Source organism: Chlorocebus sabaeus, chromosome 6, assembly GCF_047675955.1.
Source record: "Chlorocebus sabaeus isolate Y175 chromosome 6, mChlSab1.0.hap1, whole genome shotgun sequence".
In the NCBI taxonomy this organism is placed as follows: domain Eukaryota; kingdom Metazoa; phylum Chordata; class Mammalia; order Primates; family Cercopithecidae; genus Chlorocebus; species Chlorocebus sabaeus.
Genome location: NC_132909.1, coordinates 51,166,207 through 51,178,342, shown reverse-complemented (window position 1 = coordinate 51,178,342; position 12,136 = coordinate 51,166,207). Strand labels below are relative to the sequence as shown.

Here is a 12,136-nt window from a genome sequence, read left to right as displayed (position 1 = left end):
CAGCCTGAGATCCTGGGGAGGGAATGCTACACTGCCAGAGAGGAGGGAAGGGAGCCCCAAGCAGGAAAACATTTATTTGCTGTACACTCAAAGGGCATCTCATGCCTTCAGTCCACCGCCGCCTCGGGCCACAGCCTGTGCCCTCAGGCCTGCTCAGACTCAGCTCTGGCCCTGCTGCTGTCGCTGCAGGCTGTCATCTTCCTCGTGGTCCTCGGGCGGGGGCGGTTCCTCCAGCCCTGCAGAGGATGTGTGGAGCTCCCCGGTGGTCCTGGTCAGGCGGAAGACCACGGGGATCTGGGCCAGGGTTGGATTGGTCTCCTGCAGGCCCTGGATCCACTTGGCCAGCGTTGCCTGGTCATGGGCACCCGCCATGCACATGGCGAAGACAGGGCCTTCCTCCACTGTTGGAAGAGATACACCCTCAGGGTTTGCACAGTGGGGGCTGCAGCGGCTAACCCATGCCTACACCTTTTTGAGGTATTTTACACTCCCTTCCACTTTCTTTTTTGTTTGAGATGGAGTCTCGCTGTGTCGCCCAGGCCGGAGTGCAGTGGCGAGATCTCGGCTCACTGCAACGTCCGCCTCCCGGGTTCAAGTGATTCTCCTGCCTTGGCCTCCAGAGGAGCTGGGACTACAGGCGCACAGCACCACGTCCGGCTAATTTTTAAATTTTTAGTAGAGATGGGGTTTCGCTATGTTGGCCAGACTGGTCTCAAATTCCTGACCTCAAATGATCCATCCATCTCAGCCTCCCAAAGTGCTGGGATTACAGGCTTGAGCCACTGCACCCGGCTTCCTTCCACTTTCTTGTGCCTCCAAACCTTTGCACAAGCTAGCCCTGCTGCCTAGGCTGCCCACTCCACACTTCACCCGGGTGATGCCTCCTGGGTCTTGTAGATTCTGCTAGGGAGCCCTCCTGACCTCCCACTCAAGGCGCCCTCCTCTCCTAAGCTCCCCAAAGTGTAATTTGCCTGTTCCCTTACTGACTCAAGGGACTAGGTTTGTCCTGGTGACACCCAGTAGCCAGCACAGAGGTGTGGAGGGAGGGAATGACCAAGGGCCGACAGGGCTGAGTGGCCTGAGGTCTGGAGCCCCTGAGGCAAATGAGAGTGTGTGGTGGGAGGATGAGGGGGTAAGTGGACTGCATCTCAGCCTGGGCCTACTCCTTGACCCAGAGGCCGCCCCTCATCCTGGGTGGTGTTTGGAATGTTTGGAAGTCCTGCCTGTCCAGGTTTTTGCCCTTTTTTTTTTTTTTTTTAAGAGACGGGGTCTGTCACGCAGGCCAGAGTGCAGTGGCTCAATCATAGTTCACTGCAATCTCAGCTCCCGGGCTCAAGTGATCCTCCCACCTCAGCCTGTCAGAGGGCTGAGATTACAGGCACACCCACCGCACCTGGCCCAGTTTCTACCTTCATCGATGTCAAACTCGTAGTCGTCCCAGCCACTCCTCGAATACTCCAGGTCCAACTGCATCGGGTAATAGAGGTTCCACTCCTCTGGCATCTCTTCCACTTCCTACTCCAAAGAGGGGAGTGCAGGCAGGAGGGTCAGAGGCCGGGGCTCTCGCAGTCTCCCTCCCCCAGCCTCTCCCATGCACCCTCAGGGTGGTGCCAGCCCCACTCCCCAGCCCCGACGCGTGCTTTGCTTTAAGCCCTCACCCTCTCCTCCGGGGGCAGCAAGTCAGCTCTGAGGATGTGGTAATACACACACTTGTTTCGGAGCCACAGGGAGAAGGGGCCCTCGACAAAGATGGGCTGGGCAGGGTTGTGGCGGGCCAGGGCAGCCTGCTGATCGGGACTCTGGATTCCTGGTGTGGAGACAGACATGCCCTGTGCCCTGTGAGGGACTCTGCCCAAAGGCTCAGGGAGCCCAGCTTAGGTCCAGCAGGGCCTGGGTCAGGTTAGAGACCTGGCCGCCCCATGCTTGCGGACTTACCTACGATGTGGGGCTGGGGGGGATGTGCTGCACCTGTTGAGTCTTTGGGCAAAGGAACCTGCAAGGGAAAGTAGGGATGTAATCTTGTAACCCCCAATCCCCTACAGAGGAACTGGAGACAGAGAAACAGAAAGGGGGATTATCAGCGAATTTAGGACACCTTTCCTGGATCTGGTACATGGTCCTCCAACCTGTCCCCTTGTCCCTCTGTCCCATTTGGCAATAGCCACCAACCTTTAGGATGCTCACCCTGAGGGAACCACCCTGGAGCCAGCCCACATGTGTCAAAATCCTGACTCTGTCACAAGCTGTGTGACCTCGGCCAAGTCACTGTACCTGTGTGCCTCAGTTTCTTCAGATGCACAATAGGGATGATAGTAGCACTTAATTCCGATTTTATTTTTCTTTTTTAGAGATGGGGTCTCCCTCTCTGTCATCCATGCTAGAGTACGGTGGCACGACCATAGTTCACTGCAGGCCTGAACTCCTGGGCTCAAGTGATCTTCCCACCTCAGTTTCCCAAGTAGCTGGGTCTAAAGGTGTACACCACTATGCTCGGCTAATTTAATTTTTTAAATTTTTTTATTTTTGAGATGGAGTTTTTCTCTTGTTGCTCAGGCTGGGGTTCAGTGGCATGATCTTGACTCACTATAGCCTCCGCCTCCTGGGTTCAAGCGATTCTCTTGCCTCAGCCTCCCAAGTAGCTGGGACTACAGGCACCTACCACCACGCCCGGCTAATTTTTTGTATTTTTAGTAGAGATAGGGTTTTGCTATGTTGGCCTGGCTGGTCTCAAACTCCTGGCCTCAGGTGATCCGCCTGCCTTGGCCTCCCAAAGCACTAGGATTATGGGCATGAACCTAACTTTGGGTGGTTGTAAAATGTGTAGAACAGTCCCTGGCAAATAATAAGTGCTCAGTGCTTGTGAATTACAAGAAGAAAAATAACTTCACATATACCAAATATCCCAGGAAGGAGACACTAGAAGCAAATGATAGCTTTCACCTCTGTGGAGGACAGGGTGGGAAGGAATACCTTTTTGTATCTTTTAAAATTCTATAACCTGAACATAATTCAAAAACACTAGACAATTTTTTTTTTTTTTTTGAGATGGAGTTTTGCTCTTGTTGCCCATGCTGGAGTGCAGTGGCACAGTCTCGGCTCACCACAACCTCCACCTCCTGGGTTCAAGCGAGTCTCCTGCCTCAGTCTCCCGAGTAGGATTTACAGGCATGTGCCACCACACCCGGCTAATTTTGTATTTTTAGTAGAGATGGGGTTTCTCCATGTTGGTCAGGCTGTTCTTAAACTCCTGACCTCAGGTGATCTGCCTGCCTTGGCCTCCCAAAGTGCTGGGATTACAGGAGTGAGCCACCGCGCCCCAACAAATTTTTTTTTAACAAAATGCACCTGCTTTTGAACCAAAAAAGTGGACAGCTGTTAGAACATATATCATTCATCCTTTCAAGTTAAAAAAAATTGAGATGGGCAGGACGGGCATGGTGGCTCACATCTGTAATCCCAGCACTTTGAGAGGCCGAGGCTGGTGGATCACTTGAGGCCAGGAGTTCGAGACCAGCCTGGCTAACATGGTGAAACTCCAACTCTACTAAAAATACAATAATTAGCTGGGAGTGGTGGCACACGCCTGTAGTCCCTGCTACACGGGAGGCTGAGGAACAAGAATTGCTTGAACCTGGGAGGTGGAGGTTGTAGTGAGCCGAGACTATGCCACTGCACTCCAGCATGGGTGACAGAATAAGGCTCTGTCTCAAAAAAAAAAAAAAAAAAAAAAAAAAAAAAAAATTGAGATGGATCAGTGACTTCTAGTTGTTTTAAGTGACATTTGCAAAACGCAAGGTACATGTATATAATCCCCTGCTACTAAAGAAACTTTTTTTTTTTTTTTTTTTTGAGATGGAGTTTCACTCTTATTGCCCAGACTGGAGTGCAATGGCACAATCTTGGCTCACTGCAACCTCCACCTCCCGGGTTCAAGCGATTCTCCTGCCTCAGCCTCACAAGTAGGTGGGATTACAGGCATGCGCCACCACGCCTGGGTAATTCTTTTTTTATTTTTAGTAGAGACGGGGTTTCTCCATGTTGGTCAGACTGGTCTCGAACTCCCAACCTCAGGTGATCCGCCTGCCTCAGCCTCCCAAAGTGCTGGGATTACAGGCGTGAGCCACCGTGCCTGGCCAAGAAACTTCTTTTTTTTTTTTTTTTTTGAGACGGAGTCTCGCTCTGTCGCCCAGGTTGGAGTGCTGTGGCCGGATCTCAGCTCACTGCAAGCTCCGCCTCTCGGGTTTACGCCATTCTCCTGCCTCAGCCTCCCAAGTAGCTGGGACTACAGGCGCCCGCCATGGCGCCCGGCTAGTTTTTTGTATTTTTTTAGTAGAGACGGGGTTTCACCATGTTAGCCAGGATGGTCTCGATCTCCTGACCTTGTGATCCACCCGTCTCGGCCTCCCAAAGTGCTGGGATTACAGGCTTGAGCCACCGCGCCCGGCCGAAACTTCTTTTTTTAAACAGACAGGATCTTGCTCCATCACCCAGTCTGGTGTACAGTGGTATGATCACGGCTCACCACAGCCTTGACTTCCTGAGTTCAAGCCATCCTCCTGCCTCAGCCTCCTGAGTAGCTGGGGCTACAGGTGTGCACCACCACTCCCAGCTAATTTTCGTATTTTTTTGGTAGAGATGGGGTCTTGGCATGTTGCCCAGGCTGGTCTCAAACTTCTGGGCTCAAGCCATCCATCTGTGTCAGCCTCCCAAAGTGCTGGGATTATAGGCATGAGCCACTGTGCCTGGCTGTATTTTACTCCATGAGATGGGGGTGAAGGATATTTTAATACAAAAGATATAGATGCAAAAAAAAAAAAAAAAAAAAAAAACCAGAGAGAGAGATCTGCAAATGCATAGAACCTCTCTGGAAGGAGACATGGAAATAGTCACCTCTAGGGAAGGAGACGGGGGGTGGGGGGGGTTGGGGGGGTTGGGGGGGGTGGGGCCTGGGAAGCAGCAGAGGACTCGTCACCGTGTGCTTTTACATGCTGTTTGGCTTTTTAGTGCATTGCTTTGCAAAATGAAGAAATGAACTAAAAACAACCCTTCCTCCCACATTCTACTGCTGGTCTCAAAGTGTCTCTCACCTGGACCTACAACCCTGGTCCCCTAGCCCCTCTCCCCATCCAATATCATCCACACAGCTCCCAGGAGACACGTTTCCAATTGCAGATTCTTCCAAAAACATGATTCCAACCCCATCCCCCCTTTTTTTTTTTTTTTGAGATGGAGTCTCGCTCTATCGCCCAGGCTGGAGTGCAGTGGCACGATCTTGGCTCACTGCAAACTCCGCCTCCCGGGTTCACACCATTCTCCTGCCTCAGCCGCCCAAGTAGCTGGGACTACAGGCGCCCGCCGCCACGCCTGGCTAATTTTTTTGTATTTTTAGTAGAGATAGGGTTTCACCGTGTTAGCCAGGATGGTCTTGATCTCCTGACTTCATGATCCGTCTGCCTCGGCCTCCCAAAGTGCTGGGATTACAGGCGTAAGCCACCATGCCCAGCCCATCCCTCTTCTTAAATCCCCGCCCCCCGCCCCTGGCATGGCTCTTCCCACCAACCAGGAGGTTTGAGATCAAGCTCTTTAATCAGGTGCCCCCACTCACTGCCCCCCATTCCCTGGTACACACGGTACACACTGCTCCCTCTGCCTAGAGTCCTCTGCTTTCCTTACCTCCCCCAGGAAGCCCTACCTGCCCACTCTGGGCTCCCACAGCTCCCCAGGCTTCTCCATCTCAGAACCACTGGCTCTTAAGGAAACTGTTATCCATCCAGGACCAGATGACAAGTGCTGTGAGGTGCTCTCTTTGGATCCCTTGTGTGATCTGGCGTGAGTGGACACTCCCAGGACACTGAGATGGGGGTGTTACTCCACTCAGTCATTCAACAAGCCACTACCAAGTGTCAGCTTTGCACCAAATCCTGTGCTCAGCCTTGGGAGACAGGAGGGAAACTGACTCATGGTGAATAAGGAACCAAGCCCAGCACCATGAAGGGGTGGTGCCTTGGCCAGGGAGGTCAGGAAGGGCATCCTGATTAGGAATAGTGGAGCTGAGACCGGAATAACATGAAGGCCACAGGGAACAGTGTTGCTGGCAGAAGGTACAGAGACACAAAGGCCTGTGGTGGGAATTGGCACAGAAAAGAAGGAAGATGTCTAGAATGTAGCAAGTGTTGGGAGAAGGATGGGAGGGTGCTATGGTCTGAATGTTTATGGCCCCCTAAAATTCATGTTGCAATGTATCTCCAATGCAATAGGATTAAGAGGTCAGGCCTTTGAGAAGAGAGGCACTTTGATCATAAGGGCTCTGCTCTCATGAATGAGATTAGTCCCCTTATAAAAGAGGTCTGGGCTGGGCGTGGTGGCTCATGCATGTAATCCCAGCACTTTGGGAGGCTGAGGTGGGCAGATCATGAGGTCAGGAGATCGAGACCAGCCTGGCCAACATGGTGAAACCCTGTCTCTACTAAAAATACAAAAATTAGCTGGGTGTGGTAGTGCATGCCTGTAGTCCCAGTTACTCGGGAGGCTGAGGCAGGAGAATTGCTTGAACCAGGGAGTCAGGGTTGCAGTGAGCCAAGATGGCACCACAGCACTCCAGCCTGGCAACAGAGCGAGACTCCGTCTCAAAAAAGAAAACAAATGTCTGAGGGGGCCAGGCATGGTGGCTCATGCTTGCAATCCCAGCACTTTGGGACGCTAAGGTAGGTGGATCGCTTGAGCTCACGAGTTTGAGACCAGCCTGGGCAACATGGTGGAACCCCATCTCTACAAGAAATACAAAAATTACCTGGGTGTGGTGGTGTACAACTATAGTCCCAGCTACTCAGGAGGCTGAGGTGAAAGGATGGCTTCAGCCCGGGAGGTGGAATTTGCAGTGAGTCAAGATAGTGCCACTGCACTCCAGCCTGGGCAATAGAGCCAGACCTTGTCTCAAAAAACAGTAGAGGTCTGAGGGGCTTGTTTGCCTCTTATACTATGTGAGGACACAGCCAGAAGGTGTCATCCTTGAAGCAGAGAGCAAACCCTGACCAGACCTAGATCTGGTGACACCTTGATCTTGAACTTCCCAGGCTCTAGAACTGTGAGCAATAAATTTTTGTTGTTCATAAATGACCCAAGCTAAGAGATTTTGTTAGAGCAGCCTGAAAGGACTGAAACAGAGGTTACTCAAGCTGTGCCAGCAGTAAGGACCATGGGAACCTACCAGAGGACTCAGCCAGAGAATCAGAACTTAATTCACGGCCAGGCACGGTGCCTCATGCCTGTAATCCCGGCACTTTGGGAGGCCAAGGCAGGAGGATTGCTTGAGCCCAGGAGTTCAAGACCAGCCTGGGCAATATATGAGACTCTGTCTCTGTAAAAAATACAGTTTTTTTAATTAGCCAGGTGTGGTGGTGTGTGGACTGGACTCCCAGCTACTCAGACTGGAGTCCTAGCTACTCAGGAGGCTGGACTGAGTCGCTCGACTGTAGTCCCAGCTACTCAGGAGGCTAGACTCCAGCTACTCAATAGACTGGAGTCCCAGCTACTCAGGAGGCTGAGGTGGAAAGATCGCTTGAGCCTGGGAGGCAGAGGCTGCAGTAAGCCGAGTTAGTGCCACTGCACTCCAGCCTGGGCAACAGAGCAAGACCCTGTCTCAAAAAAGAACTTGATTCACCACAATCACTAGAGTGAGAGAAGGGGAGCCCGGAGGAGGAATGGTGGGAGCCTGACCTGGGGTGGCAGCTGAGGCTGTGGACAAGGGCGGATACCTGGTAGATGGTGACCCTGGCACTAAGGTCAGGCTCCATGTGCCTCAGGCCAAACGTAGCCAGCTCCACAGGGTCCTGGGACAGGTCCCGGGGCACTGGGAAGGGGTTGATGTTCATGAATCGAGGGAACCACAGCTTCAGGCGCAGCAACTTGAGCATGGGGTAGCTTTTGCGTCCAAATATCTGAATCAGCAGGAACTCTGTCTCCTTGTTGGGCATCACACCTGTGCTGGGCAGATGCAGGCAGAACCTCAGAGACGGAGGAGGACGGAGGGAAGGGAAGAGGAGAGAAGAGAACATTGAAGTCAGGGAATTGATCACAGACAGGGAGAAAAGAATCAGAGAGAATTAGAAAGAAAAAGGCTCATGCCTGTAATCCCAGCACACTGGGAGGCCAAGGGGAGAGGATCACTTGAGCCCAGGAGTTTGAGACCAGCCTGGGCAACATAGCGAGACCCTACTTCTAAAAGAAAGATAGAAAGAGAGGAAGGAAGGAAGGGATGGAGGGAGAGAGAGAGGTAGAGAGGGAGGGAGGGAGAGAGGGAGGGAGAGAAGGAAGGAAGGAAGGAAGGAAGGAAGGAAGGAAGGAAGGAAGGAAGGAAGGAAGGAAGGAAGGAAGGAAGGAAGGAAGGCAGGCAGGCAGGCAGGCAGGCAGGCAGGCAGGCAGGCAGGCAGGCAGGCAGGCAGGCAGGCAGGCAAAAGGAAAAGTCAGAGGAAGGCAAGAAAGAGAGATGAGTGATGAAAAGAGGGATTGGGAGAGGGAGGGGAGCCAGAGAGACAGAGACGGAGCCATGGAGGAAGGAGGGGCTGAGACCCAGGAGAGGTGTTGCCAGCTATCAGTGTAGCCCACTCCCCACCCCGCGCCAGCCTCCTGGCCTCACCGTGGCTCTCCATCTGCTCCAGGACGGCAATCCCACACTCCTGCTGCCGAGGGTAGTGGACGAAGATGCGCTGGATGATGTTGCGAGGCCGGAAGACCTCTTTGGGGAAGATGTCGAGCAGCTGGTTGTACACAGCCAGGTCCCGCTCGACGCCATACTCCCGCATCTTGCGCAGGGCCAGGTAGATGAAGTCAACGTGGCCCCGCTTACGCACGCTGTGCTCCCCAAATTTCTGCACCGCCTGCAGGAAGCTGGCCTTGTCCCGTTCCCCATTAGGCGCCTGCCCAAACAGGTCCTCGTAGGGCACCAGAGCCTTGGTGGGCCTCTGCCGGGGTTCCGGTGAGCTGGAAACCAGGGACTGTTCAGAGCTATGGGCAGCTGAGCTGCAGTGCAGGCCCCGAGGGAGCTGGCGAGGGACCTGGGGAGGGAGGAGAACTGCTGGAATCCGGCACCTCCCAGTGTCTATGGGGGCGCCAGGCTCACTTTCCTGGGAGAGGTCCCAGTGGCCTCCCTGAGGACTTGGAGGTATGGAACTGTGGTTACGAACCCAAGATTCGACACCATTACAAAGTGCAATAAAACACAATGCTGGCACAGTAGGGAGGGAACAGGTACTGTTAGCCATGGCTATGGGGAGCTGGCAAAAACTGCCACGGAGGCAACTTGGTAATATTCACAGTGATGACACGCACATGCCCTATTTTTTTTTTTTTTTTTTTGAGACAGGGTCTGGCTCTGTGGCCTAGGCTGGAATGTAGTCGTGCTACTAGGGCTTATTACAGCTTTGAACTCCTGGGCTCAGGCAATTCTCCCCTTCTGCCTGTCCAGTAGCTGGAACCACAGGTGTACACCACCGCACCTGGCTAATTGTTCCATTTTCAGCAGAGACGGGAGTTGCGCTGTTTTGCCCAGGCTGGTCTTGAACACCTGGCTTCAAGTGATCATCCCGAATCCACCTCCCAAAGTGTTGGGATTACAGACATGAGCCACTGTGCCTGGTGGCCCCTTTTGCTTTTAATTTTTTTTTTTTTTTAGACAGTCTCATTGCGTCACCCATGCTGCAGCACAGTGGCATGACCTCAGCTCACTGCAACCTACGCCTCCCGATTCTCATGCCTTTGCCTCACAAGTAAGCTGGACTACAGACGTGTTCCACCACGCCCTGCTAATTCTTGTATTTTTAGTAAAGATGGGGTTTCATCATGTTGGCCAGGCTGGTCTCAAACTCCAGGCCTCAAGTGATCCACTTGCCTCGGCCTCCCCAAGTCTTTTTTTTTTTTTTTTTTTGAGACAGAGTCTTGCTCTGTCGCCCAGGCTGGAGTGCAGTGGCGCCATCTCGACTCACTGCAAGTTCCGCCTCCCAGGTTCACACCATTCTCCTGCCTCAGCCTCCCCAGTAGCTGGAACTATAGGCGCCTGCCATCACGCCCAGCGAATTTTTTGTATTTTTAGTAGAGACGGGGTTTCACCGTGTTAGCCAGGATGGTCTCGATCTCCTGACCTCGTGATCCGCCCACCTTGGCCTCCCAAAGTGCTGGGATTACAGGCGTGAGCCACCACGCCTGACCTAGCTTCCCCAAGTCTTGCGATTATAGGCATGAGCCACTGCACCCAGCCCCTTTCTTTTTCTTTTTTTTCTTGAGACAGAGTTTCACTCTTATCACCCAGGCTGGAGTGCAATGGCGTCATCTCAGCTCACTGCAACCTCTGCCTTCTGGGTTCAAGCGAATCTCCTGCCTCAGCCTCCCAAGTAGCTAGGATTACAGGTGCCTGCCACCATTCCCAGATGATTTTTGTGTTGTGTTTGTTTGTTTGTTTTTCCTGAGACAGAGTCTCGCTCTGTTGTCAGGCTGGAGTACAGTGGCGCGATCTCGGCTCACTACAACCTCTCACTCCCTGGTTCAAGCGATTCTTCTGCCTCAGCCTCCAAAGTAGCTGGGATTACAGGCACATGCCACCACGCCCAGCTAATTTTTTGTATTTTTAGTAGAGACATGGTTTCACATGTTGGCCAGGCTGGTCTTGAACTCCTGACCTCGTGATTCGCTCACTTCGGCCTCCCAAAGTGCTGGGATTACAGATGTGAGCCACCGCGCCTGGCCTAATTTTTGTATTTTTAGTAGAGACGGGGTTTCACCATGTTGGATAGGATGGTCTCGAATTCCCGACCTAAGGTGATCCACCCACTGCGGCTTCCCAAAGCGCTGGGACCCTTTTTTCTTTAAGAGATGGAGTCTAGCTATGTTGCCCACGCGGGGAGTGCAGTGGCTATTCACAGGCATGAGTCAACTGGTCAGCACAGGAGTTTTGACCTGCTGTTTCCAACCTGGGTCAGTTCACATTTCCTTAGGCAACCGGGTGGTCCCCCAAGTCCCAGGAGGTCACAATATTCATGCAAAACCTAGTGCAGGACACTCCATCAGCATAGTGCACAACAGCCCAGAACTCCTGGGCTCAAGTGATCCTCCCACCTCAGCCTCCAGAGTAGCCAAACTCTGGTTCTAGATGACACAGTCACAAATTTCTTATTTTAAATTGAATTTTTAAATTAGAAGGGTTACATATAAGGCATCTTAAAAATATACAGCTAGTTAGCAAGGCTTAAAAATATACAGCTAGTTTGATTACACCACTGCATTGCAGCCTGGGCAACATAGTGAGACTCCATGTCTCTATGGAAAAAATTAAAAAATAAGCTGGGCATGGTGGTGTATACCTGTAGTCCCGCTACTTAGGAGGCTGAAGCGGGAGGATTGCTTGAGCCCAGGAGTTCCAGGCTGCAGTGAACTATGATTGTGTCACTGCACTCCAGCCTGAATGAGAGAGTGAAACCTTATCTCTAAAAAATAAGTGAATGTGTGTGTGTTTATCTACAGAGACACACACACACACACACACACACATATATATATAGCTAACAAGTTAAAAGCCAATATTAGTCCAGGCTTGGTGGCTCACACTTATAATCCCAGCACTTTGGGAGGCTGAGATGGGCAGATCACCTGACGTCAGGAGTTTGAGACCAGCCTGGGCAATCTGCTGAAACCTCATTTCTACAAAAAAATACAAAAATTAGCCAGGCATGGTGGTGTATGTATGTAGTCCCAGCTACTGTGGAGGCTGAAGTAGGCAGATCAACTGAGACAGGGAGGTTGACATTGCAGTGAGCCAAGATCACGCCACTGCACTCCCGCCTGGGCGACAGAGTGAGATCCTGTCTCAAAAGAGACAATATTTACCGAGTATTCTTCCACTGTAGACACAGTTGAGCACTTTATAAATGTAAGGCCCTAGGTGGGGGGTACTCTTACTGCGCTCATTTTACAGATGAGAAAAACCAAGGCTAAGGAAGATGAAGTGGGATGCACAATGTTACACAGCTGCAAAGCGTGCACGCTGAGAATGGAGTCAGTGCCCTTAGTCCCCCTACTCTGCGGTTCCCAACAGCCATCCCATATCCTTCTTTGATAAGGCAATGTTAAAAAAAAACAAAAAACAAAA

At 52.1% G+C, this 12,136-nt stretch overlaps 1 protein-coding gene across 2 annotated transcripts in view; it reads right to left on the bottom strand.

Annotated features, from left to right (window-relative positions):
• Positions 1–55: 55 nt before the first annotated feature.
• Positions 56–12,136, bottom strand: part of ECSIT (ECSIT signaling integrator) — a 30,722-nt gene continuing 18,641 nt past the window's right edge. The window contains exons 3-8 of one of the 2 annotated variants that reach the window (XM_037992170.2): positions 8,636–9,053; positions 7,755–7,978; positions 1,936–1,993; positions 1,659–1,807; positions 1,410–1,515; positions 56–401 (exon numbers count right to left, since the gene is read on the bottom strand). In XM_037992170.2, the coding sequence (XP_037848098.2) occupies positions 160–401; positions 1,410–1,515; positions 1,659–1,807; positions 1,936–1,993; positions 7,755–7,978; positions 8,636–9,053 (1,197 nt within the window). In that variant the 3' untranslated portion in view covers positions 56–159. The remainder of the gene's footprint in view (positions 402–1,409; positions 1,516–1,658; positions 1,808–1,935; positions 1,994–7,754; positions 7,979–8,635; positions 9,054–12,136) is intronic. The other variant, XM_037992171.2, reaches the window with a different exon arrangement.